We start from the raw sequence: 27,931 nt of genomic DNA on the forward strand, positions 1-27,931 counted from the left end.
TAATTCATACTAAGTAACACTATATTTATTGACAAGGTCAAAATTTAAAATCAGGTTAAGATTTATTCACTAATCTATATAAATAAAAATGAATCGTAAAATGTGTTGCTAAGCGCAAAACTCGGGAACGGCTGGACAGATTTTACTAATTCTTTTTTTGTTGTGTTCTTTATTGTAAGGAGAAGGTTTTTATGGAAGAAAATTTAGAAAATTACAACGGGGCGAAGCCGCGGGCAACAGCTAGTTCATAATAAGTACGCGCCGTTCGGCCGAATTACTGCGTTCAGCGAAATTTTTTTTTTTTGGCGCATGGCAAGATTCTAAAGCGCTATTCAGCCTCCGACAGGGCGACAGCTAAAGAGGATGAGAATTTAAAATTGTTCTTTATTCAAAATACTTGCACCTAGTGCTTACATTTTGGTGATATGTTTTTATTAACTTATAATGTAATGTAACTAATTATGTTTGTTCAATTATATTTCAACTTAAATTTGAAGTGGATATCTTCAACCGATTGAGCTGAAATGTTGCATGCATGTATAAATCCGATAACAATGCAATATTATTATGACATAGAGCTGATCTGATGATGAAGTTAGATGTTGGCCATAGGAACTCTGTAATAAAACGACACGACCGCATCGATTTTGGTCTCATTTGGTTCGTCTTGACGACTACCTACTTTGGTAACCAGGGGCAAAAAGTACCGCCAACAAAAAAGCTTGTGTTAGACTTTTTTTACAAAAAATATTACTGAACTATTTGTTTTTAAAACATTGTACGGAGGTGCGGAACCCTTCATGCGCGAGTCGCTCGCACTCGCACTTGACCGATTTTTTTTATTGTCTGTCAAGGTACTAATTATTTTAAGTTAGGTATCAAATAATAACAAATAAGTAGTAAATTTTGGTATTTTCTAAACATCAAATATCTCCATTGCTACAGGGGTTCTGACGCTTACAAGACCTATCCAACGATACCCCACACTTTGGGGTTAGTCAAGAAAATATTTTTTATTTTACCACTGTCTGCGTGACTGATATGAAGCTGATATGTATATTCATGCCAAACTACAGCTTTCTAGGACTAACGGTCATTGAGCTTAAAGCAAAGTGTGAGTCGGGCCACACGCAGGGTAATTTTCTGTAGGTTAGGTACCTACCAATATATATGCGGCAAATGTTCAATATTAACTTGTACAATTATAGCTTAGGTACTATGCTCCATTTAATTTAAGGTTTGAATTAACGGTGAAATTGTAACACATGTTTCTCGGTATTTCGAACACAAATGGACTAAAAATACCTACAGGTACTTACATTTATTAGCGGTATTTACTGTTTTTAGTATATAGAAATTAATACAACTTTAAATATTTTCGTTGTTTTATTTAAAAACTTGTGCAAATTTTACCGTTAAGTTTCAAATGTTAAAATAAATGGAGTATAGGCTGTGATAGACCATTTCTATTGTTGGTAGGCTTTTTGTCTAACCGTTAAGACTCTAACGCGTACACGGTCGTAATGCCGATCACCATTTCTATCTGTACCCTTAGGGGGTGTTTCACCATCCATTGATTAGCGTTAACCGACGGTTAAATGTGATGCCGTCTCCGTCTATTCTAACAAAACAAATAGAGACGGCATCATACCTAACCGCCAGTTAACACTAATCAATGGATGGTGAAACAGCCCCTTGTGTAAGTTTTCGGTTAGAAAATACGTCTCGATCGCGTTCGCGTTAAAATCTCAATTTGTATGGAAACATGAACATCGCAAACGTTCCGCTAGAGGCGCTGTTCGTGTTTCCATACAAATTGATATATTAACGCCATAATTAATTTCAGGTAATGCAAAATATTCACAAAATTATTCTAATAAATCCGCTACACTAGCGCCTCTAGCGGCGAATTCATACGCGATAGCCCTCATTGCGAGTGCGTTAGAAAACGTGGCTTCAGATGGAGCAGGAAAATCAAACAAAGGTATTAGTAAATCCATATAATAAAGTACACAGTATTATGATTACAGTTCGTATTTATAGTGCAAGTCAGATAAATTCACATTTTACTTATTACGTGGTGATATGTTATGTTATTATTAACTTATTATCTTACGTTCTAAGCGTCACTGTGGCGGTTTAAGGCATTCAAGCAGCTCGGGAAGCAAGCAAATATCAGACTAGGCCTCTATTGCATACGTCCAAGCGATACAGTTGACGATATGACCCTTGGCAACTCCTCCTTCCAAACTTCATACAAAATTGCTAATGAAATTATTTTTCATGTAAGGATAGAATTGGGAATGGATGAAAATTTTAGAAAGGCTTGAAACTTTTTTTATCGATAGGAATAATCTTACTAATTAACAGAAAAAAATATCTGATTTTTAAGTAGCATCAATTAATTTTAAAAAATGAAAGAGTTTTCTTTACTGACTAATGACGATAGTCCGGTCGGTTACATGTTGTTCCATAGCCCAGAACAAAAAACTTTAAAAAAGAATTTATGTGTCTTTAACTCGTTCGTTTTTACAGGTGACACTCTTTACCGGCCCGGATAATACCGAGCCTGTTTTTCAAGTACACACCCATAGAAGCTCGTGTCAGTTTCTATGGGCGTGTACATGAAAAACAGGATTGGTATTTCCATGTTGGTATTATCCGGACCGGAAAGAGTGTCACCTGTAAAAACGAACGAGTCAACCATCTCACCTTGATCTCACCTTTCAATAAGACCTTTCAAAGAAGTTTCGAAGACATATCTTCTTTTTTAAAACTTTTTGTTCAGGGCTATGGAAGAACCCGTAACCAACCGGACTATCGTAATTTGACGGTAAAGAAAACTCTTTCATTTTTTAAAATTAATTAATGCTACTTAAAAATCTGATATTTTTTCTGTTAATTAGGAAGGTTATTCCTATCGATAAAAAAAGTTTCAAGCGTTTCTAAAATTTTCATCCATTCCCCAATGGATCTCCAGCTTAGAACAGTGGAAAAGAAAAATTAGACGGACGTATTTATTAAATCACAACTTTTTTCAATTTTTGAGGGCAATTTTTTACAAACTAAATCTCTGCCTAACCTATTTATAATTTGTCTGTAAGCAAGATGACTATTAACGAAGGCGTACCGTGTCCGGTTTATGAATAGGACGAACCCAGTGTCTTTGCGTGGGTGTTCTACGGGTCGTGAAAGTGGAGACCTGACTTTTTTTTTATCAAACAGCTGGCAAACAAGCAGGCGGGTCACCTGATGTTAAGTGATCACCGCCGCCCATAATTTTCATTTCCGTGTCGCGGGAAATTTAAAATAGGGATACGTGACCAGATTTATAGCTGGAAACGAGCGTCGAGCAACTACCAATTGTGACCGCACCTTCATCGCCAGACAGCGCGAGCGAAACCCTATTTCACCTTTTAGGTACGTATGCATAAGATCACTTCACATCGCGACGCGCGTGTTATATATAGGTACACATCTATTTACCTATCTATCTATAACTACAGACAATTTTATATTTGAAATGTAAACTATATGTATATATCCTACTAATATTATAAATGTGAAAGTTTGTGAGTGAGTGAGTGAGTTGAGTATGTTTGTTACTTCTTCACGCTGAAACGGCTGAACGGATTTGGATGAACTTTAACAAAAAGTTAATTTATAACCTGGAATAAAACATAGGATACTTTTATCCCGATGTTCCCACGGGATAGGGATAAAATCTCGAACTAATAACCGCTGGGCAACAACGATTTAATTTTCGGGAATTCCCAAGGGAATTTAAAAAAAAAACCGGAATTTCAATTCAGCTGCTGGGCATAATGATCTACGTGTGTGAAGCCGCGGGTAAACACTTGTGTATATATATATGTATATATATATATATATATATATATATATATATATATATATATATATATATTATATCTGTATATATAACACGCGCGACTTAACTGACCCTAATGGTATCGAGGAAAAAATGTTGCTTATAACTTTTATCTCGTTATTCATATAAACTCTGGCTTAAGTTATGTTAATTTAGCATTCCTTTGTCTTTATCTGTCACTTTCGCATTTGCCTTTGTCAGACACGTTTAGGTATACAGGGTGACTGGTAATTCAACCTATTGAAGGAGGCTTTGCTGGAGCACTGTTCTGCAATAATTTGATCAAATTAACTAGTCTAAGTTGAGTTAGAGTTACCTATTAAAAGGTTTGTTTAAAAAAACCTTTTTAGGGTTCCGTAGTCAACTAGGAACCCTTATAGTTTCGCCATGTCTGTCCGTCTATCTGTCTGTCTATCCGCGGGTAAGCTCAGAGACCGTTAGTACTAGAAAGCTGTAATTTGACATGAATATACATATCAGTCACGCCGACAGTGGTACAAAAAAAGTAAAAAAAAATTTATGGTACCTCCCATACACGTAAAGTGGGGGTTTTTAAAACCATTGGGGGGTTGCTAAGACAATTTTTCTATTCAGTGATCTGTTTGCGAAATATTCAACTTTAAAGTGCAAATTTTCATTGAAATCGAGCGTCCTCCCCTTTAAAATCTACTGTTGGGTGGAAAAATTTGAAAAATTCAAAATTCAGAATGGTAGTAAATATTTAAAAAAACAATTACAAGGAAAATTATAGCGGCTAAGATTGCTTGAGAATAATTAATAGTTTAAGAGTAAATAGCAGCCTAAGGTATAAAATATACCTAAACTTGGAAGATTCAGTACACAATACGAAATCCTTAGAAAAATATTATTTGATTTTTTTGTAATGGCTACGGAACCCTATCCTGGGCGTGTACGACACGCTCTTGGCCGGTTTTTTGACATAAAATTAGTAGGTGATTGCGAAATAAAACATCATTTTTAACTGCAAAAAGAATTCTTGTGATAGTTGATGAACAAATAATTTCTTTAAATAAAGAATCGCGTCAAAAAAATCCTAAACCTTAGAAATAAAAGGATATTAAACAACACGTAAATTATTTTATCTGCACCCATAGATAATGACCAGCATTACAACATTGGATTCTATCATGAACACGGTCCACGGCTGTATCGTAATGGTCATTACGATACCATTCGGTACAGAAATCTGTATCGTAATGTTCATTTCTTTACATTTCGTTTAACTAAAAAAGGAATGCTCAAAAAATAGAATCACAAAACTCCTAATTGAGTGGATACAAGTTATTGCAAATCAGCTGTTGTATAACCTCCCTCAAAGAGGTCGAATTACCAATCGGGTACGTATTATAATGTATAAATTTAAAATACATATCGGTTGAAATACATACAGTTGAAATACCGAAAATTATAAAATATAATGCATCAAAATATATATAGTTATTTAACATAAGTTCTAAACGCATAAGCTTGAAATGCATAGTGGTCAAAATATATAATGGTTACAATACTTACAATGCATAATGGTTCTTAGTCATATGGCACAAAAATCATATTTTCATAATGTATACGTTCAAAATCTATACAGTATGTTTTCTATAATGGTTGAAATACATACTAGACACTGAATTTTCACTAAGAAAAATGCATATATTACAATTCTGGCACTCGCCGGCCGCTGCCGCGGCACGCTCGCTTCGCTCGCTCGGCTCTTGCTTGTTTTGGTCATAGTTGAACCTAACACGCTCCTCCTCGCTACGCTTGTCGTCGCACCTAAAGTTTCTATTCAAATAATGATCAGACTTTAGTTTAAAATCCAAGGTCTTGCTAGACAATACGGCTACCGATCAGTCGGTTTCTTATAGGTTAGGTTAGTTTAGCCCAGGCGCGAAGCGCCTTAACTACGCTAAATAGGAGCTCCTCCGTCGACATTGTCTTACAGTCCTTAATTTTTCAAAATTTAACATGTAAATACAACGTAAATAGACTGGAGATGATGATAAACCTAGGCATTATAGTATGTATTTTGACCATTATGAAAAACGTACTTTAGGAATTTTAATTGTTATTTCTTTCAACTATTATATATTCTGATTGTATATATTCTGAACATATACATTGTGAACTTAGTCATTTTAATTGTATGTATTTCGACCAGTATGAAAAACGTGCTTTATGAATTTTGATTAGTATATATTTTAACCATTATATTTTTCAATTTTCGGTATTTCAACTTTATGTATTTCAACCGATATGTATTTTAAACTTATACATTATAATACGTACCCTTACCAATCACCTTTCATAGTCCAAGATCCGTTTAAGAACGACCTTCACCGAACTGGTTAATGGATGAAACGTATTTTATATTAAATTTAATATGTCAATAAATATATTGTATATGGGTCGTCTAAAAAATTTCAGTCGAGGATATGATTAATTAATAATTAAAAAAAAATAACGGTTTGTTGAAGTCCATAGAATATGCAAACGTTAGGTTGCCTATTTTTTTCCCGCCACAACTCGGGTAGGCAGGTATAAACAGGTAAATCGATACTAGTAACTTGCACCGGTCTGGTTAATGGATGAAAGTTAAATGAAAATAAAGATTATTTCATTACGAACACGGTGGTACAGGGTTGTTTGCGAAAAATATGTCTTGAATTCCGGTTGTCGAATTTTATAAAGTGAAATATTGCTGCGAGTGAATATGTGCGACTCATTTTTTAAATGGACGGACTACAAAAAGCTGCTTTGCTGTAGGTATCCTCTTCTATCGCATGGGATGGTTGTTGCGAACTCTCAGTGGCACATATTCACTCGCAGCAATATTTCTCTTTTTAAAATTCGACAACCGGAATCCATATGCAATATATTTATTGACATATTAAATTTAATATAAAATACGTTTCATCCATTAACCAGTTGGTGACGGTCGTTCTTAAACTGATCTTCTACTATCCTGTCATACTACATGTGTACAGTACATACTTCATATGTAAAAGTTTGCATATGAATAAGGGTGCAGCAGTGTTTAGCTGTTTGTATACCCTAGCAGGCCTTTTGTCTAGGGTTTTTCGTAAGAAAGTTTTTTTTTTCGGCCACGATAAAACCTAGGTCTTCTACTAGCAGCTGTCATAGGTATAACTCGACTGTATCGTGTAGATGCTGTTCAATAAAGGCCCGGGAAAACCTTGCGGACGTTATTATCAGTCGTACGCTTCTTCGTAGCTATATCATATCATAGAACAATGCACGTAAAGAAAAACAAGTCACGCTCGTAACAGTAAATCTATATCGTCTTTGGTGAAGGAAACACTAGTTGTAGGTAGAGTCATTCACGATGACGCGTGCCGTGGTTCTTATTACAATGTCTGTTCTTATTCTAATTTTGACAAAATCACGCGTCTTCGTGGATGGCACTAGGTATAGTCTTAATTAGGTCATAAACTAATTATTATCATTTAGCCAACCGTTACAATACAGTACAATGCATGAAAAACCAACGCCGAAAGGGGTGTCCACTGTTAAACATTAAAAACTCCCTGTATTTCTTGACCATTTACAGAAGTCATACACACAATCTATGTCCAATTAGAAAAACATATTTCAGCGAATTCGACATACATAAATCTTTGTAGAACCAAGTAAACGAAAGTAAACCTTTACATGATACAGGCTATTGTGTGGATTACACGTTAAGTTACATGCGATGCTATTCTCTTATGTAAGCTTTCTCTGCTTTACTTTGTAAACTGTAAGATAATTATCGAGATAAAAGTCAGTAACCTCAGAAAGTGTCGGTTCTCATTTTAGATCCAAAGAATATACCAATGCTTGAAATGTTATATAAATCAACGAAAAAACTTGGGATACTGAAAAGTCTATGCGTAATGTTGCCTTTTTAATCTTTACCATCAGCTAATGGATCTACTGGATGGGCCCTTCAACAAGAGCAAATAATTAAAACATATATCGTACTTAATCATTTTTGAAAGTCGCTGAACTAATGTCGTACTGTTTGTCGGGTACGACCTTAAGTTTGTTAAAAGGACCACCCGATATAAACAGTTCAGAATGTTCAATTTTGAGATTCTCCTTATTTTAAATTAATCTATGTTATATTATATGAAACGTTTCCCAGTGATTCTAAACTATTTATTTAATTTAAAAGAAACTTGAAAAAGGAACCACTTTTCGCAATAAAATTAAAATGGCATTTACCCTCTCATCAGTATACAAAGCGTGCAAATAAATTTACACATTCCATTTCGATGTAGGTACATCGACATGGCGCACAAACCACAAACCATTATAAAAAACAATCATAATAAGTACTATAACCACGCATGTGAGTGGATAAACATCATTGGGAACTCTGTAAAAACTTAATAACCATAATCAAAATAACTACAAAGGATATAAATAAGATCTATATTACTTGAAAAAAGAAACTTGTGTCTAACATCGATATTGTAAATAAACTGAGGCCTTATTGCCTAACAAAACTGGCAACACAAACATTTTCGCCACTTCATTTTGTCACATGGCATAAGACGAGGGTAGAAAGAGATGGAGAATGCGATCGCTAACGTCAGCGTGTTAGGCAATACGGCCTCCGGACCGGGTAAAGTTTACCTGCTTATATATCAATTACAAGATACGAGCTCTTTTAAAAGCGGTGTTGAAATATGAAAATCATCTCATCAGGTTCATGAATTCTTCTTACACTGACAGTCGGCGCGTAGATTGTCGTAATAGATGAACCAAAAGTGCCGAGAGGCGGTTTCGGAACGTTCCATTCCATCTTATTCCCAAAATACTCTTTGCCAAAACACCCGTTCCAAAATAAAAGTTTCCTAAATCGACCGTATGCCAAAAGGCCTGTTTCTAATAGCGTCCGCTCCGCATACCAAAATACCCGTTTCTCGTAGCATCCGTATGCCAAAAGATCTGTTTCTCATTATACCTGTATTCCCAAAAGACCTTTTTCTCGTAGTGTCCGTATGCCATAAGATCAGTTTCTCATTTTCCGTATTGTAAAGAGTTTTCACATTACGTATTAACAACGGGTGTTTTGGGAAACGGATCATCACAAGCATATCTTTTGAGAGAAGCACATTGCGAGAAACGGATTATTTAATAAAAGGTAGTGATGGGAACGATCATTTCGGGATTAGGTCTTTTTAGGAAACGGATATCAAATCAAGCCAAACGTATCTTTTGGGAGAACCACATTTTGGGAAACACTTATTTGGGATATAAACTGATTTATTTGGAAATGGTAGTGACGGGAACGGATGCTTTTGGAAACGGAGAGAACGTTCCGAAACCCGAGTGGCGATAATTTATATTTCCTAAATAATTTGTATTTCTATACATAAAGCTTCCTTTTCGACCCGGCAGGTAAATTCAGTTACAATATTTTTCTCATACACCCATACTGTGAACACTGCTCAGAAACTGTAACTTGATAAATAAAATTAAAAGTTATCTTACATTATTTAGACCTTCATTATTGCACTTGATATGGCATCAAATCACAGTTTCTGGACATATTTTATTTGTATGAGAAAACAAACCAACTAGTGAGCTCACTAGCTCAGTGCAGGCCAAACTTCATAACAATTTAGCAGTAAGAAGCAATACTCGTAAGAACGAAGATTTCAAAAAGGTATAACACAAACTCTTCTTGATTAAGAGCGTTTATACCTGCTGATCTGGCAACGTTGCATTTTTGTTAGTTTTTCTCGATTATTCCATAAAAATTGAATGAAAATTAAAAATGTGGTCTTCAAACTCTTCTTAATATAAGTTAATGTGTCTACTCCAATAATTATTCGTGATAGACTTTTATATTCTTTAAAAACGAACAAATGTTTATTAACGGTTTTAAAAGAAAATAAAAGTCTATCACGAATAATTATTGGAGTAGACACATTAACTTATATATTAAGAAGAGTTCTATCAGACCACATTTTTAATTTTCATTAAATCTTTATGGAATAATCGAGAAAAACTAACAAAAATGCAACGTTGCCAGCTCAGCAGGTATAAACGCTCTTAATAGCAGAGGCAAGTAAAGTAGTGTCAATGTTTTCCTTTTGAGTTCTTCATCAGCGGATCAACTTCTGCTGTTGATTGCAAAGATGTAACATTTAAAACCTGCTCCAATGTAAAACACCGCCAAATAAATAGATTAACAACTATCAGCTCACTTTGTGATATTTATAATTGGTAAATGATTCATCTGCGATCTGGTTCGACTGTAACAATACTCGTATTGGCGCCGACCGTCTCAACGTGAAAGAATAAGAAAATAAAAAAGCCTCAGTGTGAATCAGTGAACATTCGTAAAACAAGTTTTACTTCATTCATACGGTAGACAGGTCACAATACAATAATTTGGCTAATCAATTAATTAACTCAAATAAAGTACCCCACCCGCAGTTGACGCGTCGATTCAGATACATCTGATATTAATATTATAAATGCGAAAGTGTGTGTTTGTATGTTTGTCCGTCTTTCACTTCGAAACGGACCGTCGGATCGACGTGATTTTTGGCATAGAGATAGTTTATGGGCCAGAGAGTGACAAAAGCTACTTTTTATCCCGGAAAAATGCACAGTTCCCGAGGGAACAGCGCGCGATAACCGAATTCCACGCGGGCGAAGCCGCGGGCAAAAGCTAGTAGGTACATAAATCATATAAGCGGCGCGCCAACTGAATGTGGTCATTCTAATACATATTCATAACGGTATTCCCTTGTCTGGTCTATTTTTTTGCCCAAGTTCAGTTTCTCTAAAAACTTTTAGTATAGTGAATTGTTTGTCTAAAGTAAATTTGTATAATTGCATTATTCATAATTATTATTTTGTCGAATTTTCATTTTACCTAAATGATCATTTTCATAACTCTTGTTTTGTCGAATATTATTTTATAAATTTAAAACTCACTTTGTCGATTCTTATTTTAAGTAATCATCACATAGCCGAATAACGTTTTTACTAAGATTAGAACTGCGACCAGTAAAGTAGGTTAGGTTAGGTTAGAACTGCGACCACAACAGCGCGCGAGCCGAGCGAGCGTGGCGAGCGGCCGCGGTAGCAGCCGGCGAAGCGCCAGAACCGAACTTATGTTAGACGAAATATAATTATGTCGTCAAACAATATACGAAATAAGTTTATAAAAAATCAAAATGAGGGCATTTAAAGTAAAAATTACTCGCAAAAATTAAAATTAGGTAAAATGAGAATAATGTTCAGTAATATTAGGCAAACCGAAAATTGGCAAAAAGTTGTTAGGCAAAACAAGGTACAACCATTTATAACACTTAATGCCCACACAGGGGAAAATAAATAACATTATTTCGCTAAAAAATGTATCATTTTATGAATTTGACCAACTTTATTGAGCAACGACAGTAGAAACCTTTTAAATTGGTACATTTTTCAGAAACATCATTACAGTTAACAATAAATACATAGTATATCTTGTGTCACTCAATTTATTACAAAACTTAACATTAATTATTATTATTATTGCTGAAACAAGATCGTTGCCCAGGCCCCCACGGATATTTGGTGTCTAAATTACATCTATGGTATAATATTGTAATAGGTACATGGGCACACAAAATATAAACAAGATATATCTACTCTGTATAGTAATATGTACTGACTTTGTACCACCACAAAAGTATTGCTATAATTATTATGCATGAATCCCTGAGGGCCTGCTTTGCTACTTCTCAAAATAGCTTTGAACAGAATTGACTAACATTATTTACCTATTTTATTACGACCAAAACCACTTTATAAATGATCTGTGTTAGATGGGACAGTAGTGAAACAGGTCGTCAGTGTCAGTCTCGTGGTACATCGTCAAAGCAATTATGAAAGGGTATTCGGCGAGTCTGTATTCGAAATCGCTACAAAATATAAGCGAAATTTATCTTTAACTCAGATGCCCGCCCATAATGAGATAGTATTTCCCGTATGTTAAATGTACACCAATCTCGCATATGCGCATGCCGAATACAGACCATGAAGAGAGGTCATTAGAGAAGACGTAAACGGATGCATGTCGTCGATATGATGACGCAAGGTCCATCGGTGAGACACCCGTAAAGTTAAGCGTTCATTTCATTATGGACGTAGTATTGTCTAGTCTAGGCAGCAACAACATGGGCAAGAGGGGTACGACAATTCTGTTCACACTCAGGATCAACGTAACAAACTGTACTAAAAGTACGAATACGAAAATTTACCACGGTAAATATGTCGATTAAACAAATACGACTAATGATAGAAATATTATCAGGTACTTAAAGAGAGTACATTTAATGATATTGTCTAATTATTGAATAATAAATTAATATTAAAATCGAAAGCTGAATAAATGGAATGCAAAACGGCTAAATATTTTTATCGAATGGGTTACTGGTTTTTGTGACATTTCATATGGAATTCTGACGTATGCTTACGCCCGGTACACACGACAACGATCCATCGCAGCAATTTATCTGCTCAGTTCGTCTGCGCAGATTTACCGAATGTGTGTATGGCAAATCGTTGCAGACTATTTCGATTGCACACTTGATCGATGGCAGTTACATTTTCTATTTGATATTGCGCAGTTTTATTATAGCGTGCGGATGTTTTATGGGACATGCTCGGAAAGTGCATCGTTGCACCGTGATTTGTGCACAACTGAAGATCGATTTAACTGTGCAAACAGGAATCACTGCGATATGTCGTTGTCGTGTGTGGCGGGCTTTACCATGTGGTACACGCACCTCGACATGGATAGACAAAATATATTTACGTGGGCGCCACTACAAAAACCTTAAACCTAGAAAGTCAATAATCACATTACTTTCTTGTTTGTCGGTTATCTTTATCTATCAATGTCGATGGCGCGTCTACTTAGTGAATTAGGTATTTAGCTACAACTGCAACTAAGTATCTCGCTAAATCATGATTAGAGCGATTAATGTCAAGTCACGACACCATCTAGATTTTTTTTAATCTTAGATTTTTCAATTGTTAGTTACGTATTTATCACAAATGCTATGTTTTATGGCAGACAATTTGTTAAAAATCTTGTGATATCCGAATATCGAATGGTATTCCTCTCTTACTTAGAATATTTTTTGATAGATTCAGTGGGAAGGGTGCAAGCAACAGCAACCAAAAGCCTAAGTTACTCAGGGAAAACGTAGTTTTCTATTACTAAAGAAATCGGTTTGGATGTTTGAGACGAGGGTTTCCCCTTCCGAGCCATTTTCGGTTTTAAAATAGTAGGAGCCGTAAAATGGTAGGTACGGAACTAGCAGGGCTACTACGAAACTCGAAACTCGAAGTTCGTATCGTACCGTCCCTCTCGCTCTCGTATTAAGCAGTATAAGTGTCAGAGGGACCGCAAGACACGAACTTCGAGTTTCGAGTTTCATAGTAGCCCTGCTGACTCTTTCTTATATAACAAAAAACAAGCACACACACTTAACCTCTTTATCAAATTAGGAAAATAGATAGATATGTAGACGATAGTATAGAGAAGTTTGGAAACCACCAGTGCAAAAATTTCAGTACCTAAATTATGGATTGTTTTACATTAAATATGCACACGATGTTTAGAGATAGATCAAACATGCGTAACTACCGCGGCTCTAGACGTCATCACTGACATTGACACTTGTCATTCTAACCATGATACAGCGAGCTTAATATTACCAACATCAGCCTATATTTCAGCAAGTAGCTCCGAATAGTAATGTGTTGCGTTCAAATAATCCAGGAGGCGCCTCGGCAGAGGCAGGTTGCTTATCAGGTCCCGCCGTACGTATTTTAATATCACAAACCTGAAATTACATATTACATGTTGATTAATATTCAATGACACATTAGAATAAATTATTGTCTATGATTGAGGTCATTAAAAAATAGTACAAACAAAGAGTCAAATAAAAAAAAACTTAGCTTTCACGCCTAAACCGCTGAATCGATTTTGATGAAATTTGGTACAGATAGAATAGACCTTGGGAAAAAACATAGGCTATCTTTTATTGAAGAATTAGTCCTTTTGTGTTGGCAGGGTAGAATACACGTCGTATTGCTAAAATGTGGCTACCCGCAAAATATTTTTCATCACACTTGCTCGTAAACAGTGTCGTAACATGCAGGCTACCTTGGTTGCAACCCCCCAAATAAAACCCTCGACCTTAATGTGCTTGTCATGAAACCCGTGGTCGGTAAATGAGTCATTGTGCGTACAAATTGTCTTGTCATGAAGCCCAAGGTCGGTAAATGAGTAAATTGCCCGTACTGATGGTGCTGCGCATGGCGTAGCAGCAGGACCACATGCACACGCGGCTCAGGCACATGCTGAGGGAGGGGGAGGGCGACGCTGCCAAGAGCGCAGCCTAAGGTATCGCCAATATTTGGAACAATTATATTTTTTCTTTTAGAAATATAAAATTTTACTCGCAAATGTGATGAAAAACATTGTATGTCGCACGGGCGGTGAATTTCGAACGTCGTCGGTTTTAGTACTTAGAATCTCGGGATTATTCGTGAGAGTGCGTTAAGTACATGTTCACACGAGTGAAATTCGTACAAAAACTAATACAATGGATACACACAACGACACAAGATTAGTAATGATTACACTTTAAACACGTTTGCTAATGTCGTTCAGAAATCAAACAAAAGATCGGTTTTCTTATTCATTCTCATGCGAATCTTCAGGAAAACGAAGAAAACCGAGCGCCATTAACATTCTAGTAGTAATTTTATTACACAGCCTGTAGATATTACCTGCACATGTGTTGCAAGCTCTGTACGCGCTTGAACCTGGATACTGGGTACAAGAGTTGCACTCTCACTGGCCCCAGGACCGGCCTCAAATTTAAGAAGAACAGGTATCTGCCGCTCCTTGACGTTTCCACCGCATTCTCTATGAACTCCACTATTGTCTGAGCCTTGAACATTGTACAACCGCCGAAGCAGAAATTACCTGAAAATGCAAGTTTCAATCAAATTCCTTTCCTTCCTTTCCCTTCATCCCCCTACTCGGAAATTCGTGGAAAGCGCGAGGTGAGGTCCACTCATTGTCAACGCGCCGTCTGCGCCTGGACAGGTGGGACAATGAGTGGACGCCGAAAGTCGAGGCGGTGCTGGTCGGGTGCCGGGTGGCTCTAATGAGCTGTAACCTAAAGAATCCTTTTTTTAGGGTTCCGTACCCAAAGATTGACAATGGAACCCTATTACTGATACTCCGCTGTCTGTCTTTCTGTCCGTCCGTCCGTCTGTCACAGGGCTCTATCTCTTGAGCCGTAATAGCTAGGTACTTGAAATTTTCACAGATTATATATTACAGTGACCGCTACAACAAATACGAAAAATAAAATAAAGTTAAAAATTAAAGGGGGTCGTTATACAAGAAACGTGTTTCATTCGGCGGCGCGGGCAACGCGAGTGACCCTATGTTGTTTTTAATGTTTAACTACTTATTAATTTGCAATTTTATTAGTGCTATTTTATAAAACCTTCGATAATATAATCATCATCATCATCATCTCAGCCTATATATGTCCCACTGCTGGGCACAGGCCTCCATAATATAATATAATAATTGTCTTTATTTTTTTGTGCAGCATTTAGACTAAATAACAATTTATGATCCACCAACCTCCGACACACACTACACACACTTCCTAAAAAATGTTCGTTATAATTCATACTAAGTAAAACTATTTATTTACAAGGTCAAATTCGTCAGGTTAAGATTTATTCACTAATCCATAATAAGTACGCGCCGTCGGCCGAATTACCGCGTTCAGCCACTTTTTTTTTCTCGGCGCATGGCAAGAGTCTAAAGCGCTATTCAGCCTTCGACAGGGCGACAGCCAAAGAGGATGAGAATTTAAAATTGTTCTTTATTCAAAATACTTGCACCTAGTGCTTACATTTTGGTGATAGATATGTTTTTATTGACTTGTAATGTAATGTAACTAGTTATGTTTGTTTGGGTGGAATTAATATTTCAACTTAAATTTGAAGTGGATTGCTTCAACCGATTGAGCTGGAACTTTGCATGCATGTATAATAAAACGACACGACCGCATCGATTTTGGTCTCATTTGATTCGTCTTGACGACTACCTACTTTGGTAACCAGGGGCAAAAAGTACCGCCAGCAAAAAAGCTTGTATTAGAATTATTTACAAAAAAATATTACTGAACTATTTGTTTTTAAAACATTTTACGGATGTGCGGAACCCTTCATGCGCGAGTAGCTCGCACTCGCACTTGACCGATTTTTATAATATAACATAGGACACCCAGACAATAAATGTTTATCGAGCAGTGGGCTCGAGTTATTTAACAATGAAAAGGGAAATATGTAAGAAAGGAACTCGTGGATGCAATAGCATAATGCCCATAGTATACAGTCTGGCATTCCTTATTTGTTTGTCAATTGAATATGAACATATGATAATATGAACAATAACCAATCACTCCTAACTAACACGTACTTCCATGTTCAACTAATTTTATGAATCATACATACATATATCATCATCATAATCAGATTTGAAGAGAATTCCGAAAAAGACTTCTTAAAAAGAATCGGCTTTTAATTAAAATTAGTTTCAATTCAGTTCTTATGGACATATATTTTAACTGAAAGTATATAAAAGCTCAATGGGTACTATACTGTATACAGTAATACGTAATTTCGTATGTGTTTCTCTTTTTATTTAATACTTCTTAATTGAATGTAGGTCATAAAGGCAAGAAATATAATAAATAATTCATTGTTTATCAAGTTCTTAGTCGTAGTCTTGCAGATATGAAATAATAATTTACATCCATACTTACCCTGATCATGTTCAATCCTTACGTGTCTCAGTCCATTTAGCTTAAACGTTAAAGTAAATATGTAATGATCGTCGCTGCTGTCGCGTACTATAAACGACCCATCAGGTTCATTGGACAGGATCTTCTCAGCAGCCTCTACTGATATAGGACCCCAGTACCAGCCATACTAAAACAATTAGAAATCTGATAAAACTTAGAGCTTGTACAATTAAACGTAAGGGTTGATAAGAAATCGAAAAAGGTAAGAAAATACTACTGGAAATAATACTGGAAGAGATCCCTTAAAGGGATAAGTGTTAATTTCATGTGTTTTTATGGGGTCCATATCGGCTCGCATACTTATTGAAAGTCCGAATGTAGGTAATGTTTGTCAGAATGATCGTTTGTTATAACTATTTCTTCTCTGAATCCAATGATTGTCCAGAATTGTTATAAAACAAATTTAACCTAACCTATAGTTTTCTATAGGACGATTATTTAAAATTTTCAGAAAAATTTAAGGTTTCAGTGGGAAAAAAACTATGACAAACGATGATTCGGACAAAAATTACGGTATGACTAGCGAAGAGTATGCGAACTTTGGCGCTCCCGTTTTTATGTTACAATAAAGAGTTTACAATACAATACGAAATATGAGACGGTGCAATGGAAGAAGGTAGGTATCACACAAATTCACATAATGTTGATTATGTACAATACTGACACTACCGAGCGAATAAACGGCGTTTTTTTTTCGTCATTATCCTATAGAAAATTTTGAAAGACAGTATCAATCTAGTTTGATCAAGGTTGTAGCGACTTGCGCATCCAATGTCTAATAATCGTTTGAGGGCCATGAAGTTTTTCCAATGAAAATGCTTGATTGTTATTTTTAGTTAACTTTATCCTTACGCACTACCAGTTGGGCACTGGGCAGTAGTTTTTGATCAGCAAAGCCGACCCCAAGCTATTACTGCACCTGTTCAGCCTATCCGGCCTACTGTACCTACACGTGCGACAAAGCCGAGCGACTTCTTTACAAGCATGTATTCGATATTACCGCCCAGCCCGGCTTATATGTAGGAATAGCAACCTTTACATTTTTAGTGTAGGTCGGCCACCCAAAAAAATAGGTGGGGGACTTGAACGTCGGTAGATATAAATGGGCACCGGGAAGGGGGTTTGCACACTTTGCACCCCCACGGCGTAAAAGAAAATACATAGAACAAAACTAAGATACAGAATGAAACCTATAAATGCACCTTCCTATATGCAGATGCCAGATCATCCCCCATCAGCATCCATCTCAAAATAATCCTACCGGCGCCCATGTAGATATAGAATGTTATTTTATTAAAGAAGCGTTTTGGGGGCACCTACAGTCAGCAGTAGGCCTTTCCAGATTAAAAAAACGAAAATCACTTACATCTTTAACCCTCTGAATGGAGGTTGCGAAGTCCATGACAGCATCGTCGTCGTTGACGCGACGCGACGAGTGCGGCGCCGGCGCCGGCGGCAGCGGCGGCAACGCCCGCCGCACAGCCGCCGGCGGCGACTCCCGGCCCTCCACTCGCTCCACTTCGCCTCCCGACTCTCTCTCCACACCCGTCCTCCGCCAACGAAATAAATTACAAAAACTCTGCTTCAAATTCAACGACAAAATCCTCACTGGCGACATCTTCTTCTGATTACCCACTTTCTTAACACTCTTATCACTCTTATCTATTTCTATAACGTCTTTAGGAACCTCTTTATGCTTCTTATACTTCACATTTATGCCAAAAGAATTTTTATTAGGCTTCTTGTGATTATTATTCGCCTCGACCGCAACGCAAACTTCGTTTTCCTTGGACGCGTTAATCTTGGCGTCTTTCGTTGGCCGCACGTGTATCTGGACGTTCGGAATTATTATATTGTTCTTCTTGTTTAAAGTATTCCTGCACTCTGAATCGCTAGAGCTAGAGTACAAGGTATGCAAATATTTCCTCATTTCACGCAACGTCAAGTGTAGTGAATCTGTCTCTGAATCGGATATATTTTTCTTACACGACGAACTTGGCAAGCTGTGCCTTTTATTTTTGGAATCTTTATGTCTAGTTGTTGTTTCCTTTGGCTTATGATTATTATCGGTTTGAACGTAGTTAGTGGCGGTGTTTTGTAGAGTGCTTTTGCCGCGTTTCTTATTTGTTCTAGGAGGTTTCTTGCATTTACTTCTCACATTGCTATGACTAGGACGCACCATGTCGATGGGGACGGCGTAGATATCGCTGTCGAAGGGTACATTGTACATGTCAGTTATGTCGGATGTCTTAGCTGATAGCGTGTCGTGGGAGATGGCTTGCGTTATGAAACTGGAGTCGTCTTGGAACTGAGTGATGAGGGAATTGTGACTGCTGGAGAGACGTGAAGTGAGGGAGTTTCTAGAGGACGGGCGGTTGCCGCGGCACGGGCTCAGGTGCAGTAGCCGAGGACTCGCGAACCTGTGGTTCAAACACTGCCGACGCTCGTACAGTGACTCTGGCTTTAATTTTCTTGCGTAGAGAGGAGACACGTGTCTCGTAGTCATCGGAATATCAAGACTCGATGTTTTTGAGTTATTTACAGAGTCATTGTTAATTACGACGGACGGAGGCACGAACACTGCCGTACATTCGATTATATTAACCGAGACAGGATCATCCTGTAAATTAAGAAAATATTAAACGTTAATCAATACAGTACCTGGGCGACTGAGCTTCGCTCGAGCTAAAATTAGAAATCCCGCGTTTCACCGAGATATGTAGATCGAGTTTTCGCCCCCGAAAACCTACAGAAAATCTCAACGAAATCATTAAAATTGTTTCTGAGATCACCATAATAAATAAATTACAAGTATTGCTCGTTTAAAGGTAGTACATAGATACCTATTACGTATTTTATTATCTACATATTCACAAAAATTATCACAATCTGTGAAAATAAAAAATAAATAACTGTGCACCAGAAATACCTGAAATTCTAGAGGAGGCTCAATAGTAGTTATCAAGCCTTTTCCGGGGCCTTTTTTGACAGTGTTAAAAAAATCACCACACATGCGCTCGGATGTCTCGGTTGACTCGCATAGTGACAGAGACTTTTCATCAAAGTCGCTTTCTTGGAGCTAAAAAAAAAAAGAATTAATGTTATTTGTATATCTTGTTGACTGAAGGAATAAGTATAATTCATATATACATTATGTACAGTTGACTTCTGAACCATTTGATTTCTGACCCATTGTAGTGTAGAATGTTTTCACAGTAAGTGTCATACTGAACTCTCTTGTCAAGCAATACATTGTCACTATGTCTTTTTCTATGAAAAGGTTCCACAGTGGGTCAAGATTTAGTTGGTTTGATAGTAGGTACATTATAAGGTGTTAAAATTTATAATTCTGTACTCTACATCTTTGTCTTCAAAACAAACATGTTTTCGCACCCACTCATTATAATCTTGATTTTTCATGTATTTTATTTTATGTAGGTATTCATTGTAGGCAAGATATTACAAACACATCATACATCAACACAAAAATTAGCTATTTCTATCTTATTTTCAAAATCTTTACTAACTGTCTGTAATATTTTTGCATATATTCGCAAGCACAACAATAAATAACTAACAATGTAACAATATTATGTAAGCATTCTTGTTATAACACATTTAACATTATATTTTGAAGGTAAATACGGATATTTTTTTACAACCATACTCATACAGTTGAGGAAATTGAATCACATACCAGGGTGGGGGGGACCTTTTCATAATAAATTTCGGGGTGCCCCTTGAAATGTCGACAAACTATTTATCGAACTTCATTATATCGAAAAGAATTCATAGTATATTTAATACTAGTAATTTCACTTCATCGACTAAACAATACCTACAGTAGCGAACAAAAGTATTTTGACTCCAACAAAAGTTTCGATATTATGTTAATCATATTAGTTATGCCTACGTATTTGTTCCTAAAATAATGAATGGCTTAAGACATCTTCAAACTAGGCAAAAAGTTCAATTTCTTTTAATAATATAAACACTAGCCCCAAAATTTTACAGTTCAAAATCATTTTGACAAGTATATTCTTTTAATTTTTTACTAAGAATAAGCATGCATGTCACAAATATTTCATGTATAAATATCAGTAGACTACTTGTAACATGCCGAAATACAAAGAATATTCAAACGATATAAAACAGGTTGTTGCGGCTGCGCTCAAAAAGGGCAAGTCGCAAGCTGAAGTTTCACGAACTTTTGGAGTATCCCGCCCGACAGCTTATTAGCGTTTGAAATAAATTGTTTGAGGCTCGATAGAATGTCCTTAACAAGCCTAAAAGTGGTCGTCATCGAAAATGACTTTAACAACTGATCGTGTAATCAAAAAACTTTCCACAGAAGATCCGCGAAAATCTGCAGAGGCGATCAAAGACAAATAAAAAAAAAAAAAATTTTAAACAATCTATTAAGATATGGCTTGCTAGAAAATGTTACTATAGTATGAATGATTTCTCAATGATGAAAGTTGACATATAATTTTACGTTATGGTATTGTATTAGCTATGATAATTTGAAACCTAGTCGTGTGAATAGTTGGATAAATTGTAATGATTTTAAAATTGTTAATAATGTCCCAGCTAAAATGTATGTACACCTGAAAAGGTAGGGTCTGGTGATACTCTATTTTCATGTATTATAATCTGCAAATGTAACCCATGTCCCACATACATCGAATAAAATTATTATTATTATTATTATAAAAATAAAAATTTCAACAAATATATTCATGTTTCCACTGTTAAACGACGCCTGAGAGAGTGAGGATTATATGGCCGACTCCCGTCTAAAAAGCCGGATACTTCGGGAAAGAATAAGACGGCGAGATTAGCGTTCGCAATTTGTCACACACAAGTCGTGGACCAGTACTGATTGGTCAAAAAATGTATGGAGCGACGAGAGTCAGTTTAATTTAATGCCATCGGATGGCATCAAGTACGTGGGACGTCCACACATAACGACACGATGTAAGATACCAAGTACCCTACCCACGTCAAGCATGGTGGTGGCAATATGATGGTTTGGGAACGATTTTCTCGCCACGGAGTCGGCCCCCTCGTTAGAATTTACGGGATAATGGATCGATTTGTATACGAAAATATACTCAATACACATCATGATACCTTATACTAAAGAAAATTCAGCACGATAATGACCCCAAACATATCCAGGCGTTGTTAAAGTGAAAAAAAATAAAGATTTTTTGAATAGCCCAGTCAAAATTCAGATCTAAATCCCATTGAACACTTGTGGGAAGAGCAGGATCGCAGAGTAAGGTGCAGAAATTCCTCTAGCTAGGAGGCTTTTTTTTCGAGCACTTAAGTCAGAGTAGGCGAACAGACCTTATGAACGGATATACAAAAGTTAGTAGACTGTATGCCAGCTCGATGTGCCGCTGTAACGAAGATTAGAGGCTTTGCAACCAAGTATTAAGCAAATAGTTCATTTTAACAAATCACCAGCTCGGCAAGGCCAGTGATTGTAAATGTCAAAATATATTTGAACGGTCTGAACTGAATAGTTAAAAAAAAAGTTTTTCATTTAACGTAGGTACGTGGTTTTTTTATAGTAATGGTAATGACAAGTGGAAAAGCAAGAAGCATAGGCTCAGTTTACGTATTTATAAATTATTTTAAAATAATTACTGTATTAATAAAAATTAAAAAAGATTTTTATTTGCCAAAATACTTTTGATCGCTATACTGTACATATTAAAACAATTATTAGAACAACAGTAGGTACAAGGATTATTATTTGCTTAAAAATATATTTCATCAACTATTCATGAGACAGAACAACTAAATATCGCTGTTTATTTCTTCGACGTATTATTATAATATAATAACTATACAAGTGATAAAGCGTAGTGCACATTACATAATAAAACCACTAGTACATATCATCAACTTGATGCTTGAAAATGGTACATTCCCAGATGATCTAAAAAAAGCAATTATAGTTTCTGTGTACAAAAAAGGCGAAAAAACAGAAATCGGTAACCATAGCCCTATTGCCCTAATCCCAAATTTCACAATTTTTTTTTAAAGTAATTTATTCTAGACTAATGTCTTTTCTTAATAACAACAGTATCCTGGATAATGCACAATGCGGTTTCCGGAAGTATCTGTCAACGTTACCTATATGCATTATTAAAAATAATGAAAGGTGTTTGGAATGCATTGGACATGAAATCCCCTGCGTGTGCGCTCTTATTATACAATACATGTCGAGTGTTGGGCAAAATTTAGTTTGACTAATGATTGATGACTAATGTTAGATACGTCAATCATGAAATGACTAATGATTTGTTAGTTTAGTCATGTTATGGTGATTGATGATTGATTAGTTTCAATCTTAGTAAAGTAATCATGATTGATCGTTTATGATTACCGTTATTGAATATCGTCAAAATGTCGTCCGTCACTGAGTGAGTATGGACAAAACAAATTGGTCAAGTGCGAGTCGGACTCGTACATGCAGGGTTCCGTAAACAGTTCAGTAAGTTTTTTTGCTGCCTGTAGGTACTTTATGCCCCTGGTTACCAAAGTACTCGTCAAGACAAATCAAACGAGTCCAAACTCGATGCGGTCGTATCGTTTATCACAGTGTTCCTATGGTCACCCGCTAGCTTTATCATCAGATCAACTCCATGTTATAATAATAATGCATTTTCATCGGATTTATACATGCGTGCAAAATTTCAAATTTGAGTTGAAAGATTCCACCCGAGCAAACATAGTTACATTACACTGCAAATAAATATAATGCTTGTAATAAGTTTTTGTTAAACAAGCTTTTTTGCCGAATGTACTTTTTGTTGACTGTACTTGCATTGTCATCTAAACTACATATCTGTACCAAATTTCAAGTCGATACTATTAACTATTGAGGAGTTCAGGGCAGGAACACCAAGATGTCTCGATAACTCGAACAGAAGTACGACGAACGAAACACAAACATTAACATTCCGTTAGAAGCATCAATCACATCACATGCATGGTCGTGATTAAAACTAACGATTGAATGACTAATGATTTGTGGCGTTAGTCATGATTAGTTCAATCATGATTAAATCAATCACGATTACATTAGTCATGATTGATCAGTTGATTGACGAAATTAGTTGATTTGCCCCACACTGATTGACTGTGTGGACTACTCAATCCTACTTAGGTTACTTGAAAATATTGGTATAAGAGGGGTTGCACTCAGACATATGGAGACATATAATATATTAAAACGTTTGCAGGCAACGCAAGTAATATTTTATAACAAGCGCTGTAATTGTTTCCAGACGAAGACGTCTCCATTCTTAGAGAATAAGCTGGGTGTAACGCAGGGAAGCATATTAGGTCCGTTATTCGTTCTAATTTACATTAATGAGTTCTCCGAAGTTAATCCACACATAAGCGCTCTCTTTCCAGATGACGCTTCTGTTCTTATATTAGGCAAGGGATTAAGCCACGCTGAATATGAGACGTCCATAAACACCACACTAGGAAATATTGTAGTGGTTGGCTTCTTTGAATCTAAGTATCAGAGGGCCTACTCCGAAGTTCAAAAATCAAAGTTCGTATCGTACTGTCCCTTTCACTCTCGTATTAAATAGTAGAAGTATCAGAGGGACGGAACGACACGAACTTTGATTTTCGAATTTCGTAGTAGCCCCGCAATTTGTCAAAAACCAAGTATATTCAATTCAGACCCTATCAAGCTAAAGCAGCCCAGCTTAGTATAAACTATAAAGGCACACCTATAGAAGAAGTAAATTCATATAAATTTTTAGGAATTGTTATTGATTTGTTCCTTAACTGGAAACAGCACATAGAGATGGTTAGTGGCAGGTTGAGGTGATTTTGTAATGGTTTGCAAATATTAGTAAAAGTTGCAGATACTAAGACAGCATTATCAGCATATTATGGATATGTGTACTCAATTTTAAATTACGGAGTTATGTTCTGGGGGTTCTTATGGGGCAACCCTGCGGAATTTCAAGTTAAGGATACCACTAGACCAGTAAGAAACAAATATAAGTTAAATTTAAGCGTGCCAGAATCGAAAATGGTCATTGTACGCAAAGGAATGTATTATAATAGCATAAAAAATTTCAACCACCTACCCCAACATATAAAAGTGATGTCCGGAGCTAAGTTTCAAACATTAAAAAAAGTAATGAAAATGTTTTTATAGTTTAAGGGAGTATTTTGAATTTAATTTTGATGACAATATTGTGAGTTGTAACTAATCATTATCTTCAAATCATTACCCTAATGTAGTAACATGACTAAGCAATTTTTATTTTATTTGACATTGAAATTAATGCATGTATTAGTTCTGTGTCTGCTATTGTATGCTCCACTGGGGCAGATTATGTGTGACTTACTATCAAACTTATAACAACTTCACCAATGTGTATACCATAATCATTCAATAAATCTATTATTATTATAACTCTTTATTAATTTTTTTATTCTTCTATTATTATTATTATTATTCTCTTTCTATATTTTTTATTCTTAGGATTAGGTTGTATAGTAGTTTTATAAGAAGGTCCCTGAAACGTAGCCAGGTCACCGACGTGAGAAGGTCTACATCAGGCCCTGTTAGGGCCTTGTAGAGCCGCCCGTGTTGCTCCTTGCTCTTCCATACGTTCTTGCGATCTTCCGTGCTCATTACCATAGGACTGCGCCAATTATTATTATTATTATAAAACACCAGAAGAACTACAACCTCAAAAAACATCTCTACCAGAAAAGTATGTTAGGTTAGGTTAGAACTGCGATCCCAACAAAAATTAATTGCTACCAAAAAAGTAGGTTAGGTTATAAAACTACTTAGAACTGCGACTGCAACCCCATCAAAAATAAATCGCTACCAGTAAATTAGGTTAGGTTAGAACTATGATCCCAAGAAAAATAAATTATTAATATTGATAAGGCACTTTCATTACTGAGACTGCAATTAAAAGTTAAACATGTGTATCAAAAAGTAATCAAAATACCATGCACAGGGGGCCTACCACACTCTCTTAATACAATCACTAGTCTTTCAGAAACGTCAAATGCTACCTCAATGCCACGAGCCGCTGATGTTTAAAATGCTATAAAAAACATGACAATAGACGACACTGATTTGACAGAAATGACGGCATATTAACAAGAACACTTTATTGTTAATGTGCTCAATGGAAAAGTGGGGCCTATGGTTATAGCAAAACCAATACCAATAGAATTTGCACGTTTATTCAGTAAACTTAAGCACACACACAAACAGCACAGCACTAGTGGAAACAACTGAGCGGAGCAAGGATAGGTATGAATCTTATCTATTAGTTCACAAGAAACACATTTCTCGCAACACATCCTCTCATATCTCTGGCGTAAAAGCATCCTAAAAAGCCTTATTTCTTGGCCGTTATCTCCTATATGCTGTAATAAATGCTTTTGACTATAATTGGATCTGGTACTATAAAATTATTTCTGTTTCTATATCGAGGCAGAGCAGTTAAACACTTAAAGGCAGTTAGTTTTGAATTAAGATGGTAATACAGATGTCTGTTACTCAATATACATCAGGAATAGCAGTTAAATAGGCCCTAAGTATTAGAGTAATAAGATATTAGAGAAGAAAGAGTAAGAAGAACTAGACTTCTCGCATATTTGCTTGCTTGATTCATTGGCCAGCTGAATTGTAGCATATCACTAAATTCACATGGAAATTGGCCAAAAATACTTAATTGTTGCCTGTTACAATGCATGAAGAACACTGAAGTGGATTTTATGACTGTGGACTTTGCAATTGATGGGATCATACCATATCTCCAGAGTTCAAATTGTAGATATAAATTTTGCTCAGATTCATTTGGTTGTTTTAGCATGAACTGATAAATATACCAACTCATCTACACATGCAAGAGCTTATGAACTTAATATTTATTGGATTTACTTAACTCACTCCAATATCATGCTAAATGTTTTTAAATTATTACTTTAAGCACAAATAATATCTCTCATGGTATAAGAAACAATTTTTTATGCACATTTTTTAAAAATTATAGTAAAACCAATAAAACCATACAGTTAATGTCGGACTTGCTACAAATCCCTATTAGTAGGAAATATATTCAGCGGCACAAAATTTGGCCCCCTCCATACCAAATTACCTATTTCTGCATACTTTGAGGGCCAAATTTTTTGCCACTGTATCCATAGTATTCTGATTTACATATAGTATCAAACATATACATGCATGCAACCTTTTTAAATTGTTAATAGTAATTGAAGACTTATAATTAGGTACATGACTTAATTGGCGAAACTAGGAAATTATTTTTGCTCGCAATTATTCGAAATCGCTGAAGATAAACACGCAAAACATATGATTATAATCTTACATCTTAATGCAGTCATACAAAAACGTAACAATTTGAACAATTTCAAGGGAAGTACAGTACTGTGTTACGAAAGAAGGAACTGACCTCGGATGTAACGTGATGCCAGCCGCTAGCGGAGTCGCTCGAGAAGGAACCACTCGTGATGAGTAGACCGCTGTCTTCACTTAACGGAGGTGCCTCGGAATGTGTTGAAAACGAAGGCGGCGACTCCATCACCCAAACAATATCACTTCAAACCTTTTACCACACATAAATTGGACGATATATACACTAAATTATAAAAAAACATCAATGTACACTGTTAATAATTATATTTATTAACACAAAATTAATAAAAATCCTCTCCTCGCCTCTAGCGAGCTTATAGCTCATTCAAGCTCATTCTTTGAGCTCGCTCATTTCATTCATTTTCATTTCATTGCCAGACGCCAGTTTCTGCAGGGTTACTACTTGGCTACTACGAACGAACGAAACGAAACACGAAACGGGTGACACTCTTTCCCGGCCCGGATAACACCAACATGGAAATACCGGCCCTGTTTTTTGTGCACTCGCCCATAGAAACTGACAGGAGCTTCTATGGGCGTTTACTTGAAAAATGGGGTCGGTATTTCCATCCCGGTATTATCCGAGCCGGGAAAGAGAGTCACCCCACGAAACGAAACTCGAAGTTCGTGTCGTGCGGTCCCTCTGACACT

General features: G+C 36.2%; 1 protein-coding gene across 1 annotated transcript; it reads right to left on the reverse strand.

The window, feature by feature from the left end:
* Nucleotides 1–1,987: 1,987 nt before the first annotated feature.
* On the reverse strand, nucleotides 1,988–27,662 carry LOC141435777 (uncharacterized). The gene is made up of 6 exons (XM_074098596.1): nucleotides 27,318–27,662; nucleotides 19,760–19,909; nucleotides 18,197–19,450; nucleotides 16,792–16,957; nucleotides 14,726–14,924; nucleotides 1,988–13,770 (listed from the first exon to the last, which is right to left on the reverse strand). Exons 1-6 carry the CDS (start codon nucleotides 27,444–27,446, stop codon nucleotides 13,653–13,655), a joined length of 2,016 nt encoding a protein of 671 aa, XP_073954697.1. The 5' UTR covers nucleotides 27,447–27,662; the 3' UTR covers nucleotides 1,988–13,652.
* Nucleotides 27,663–27,931: the final 269 nt, after the last annotated feature.

This window comes from Choristoneura fumiferana, chromosome Z (assembly GCF_025370935.1).
Source record: "Choristoneura fumiferana chromosome Z, NRCan_CFum_1, whole genome shotgun sequence".
Classification (NCBI taxonomy): Eukaryota; Metazoa; Arthropoda; class Insecta; order Lepidoptera; family Tortricidae; genus Choristoneura; species Choristoneura fumiferana.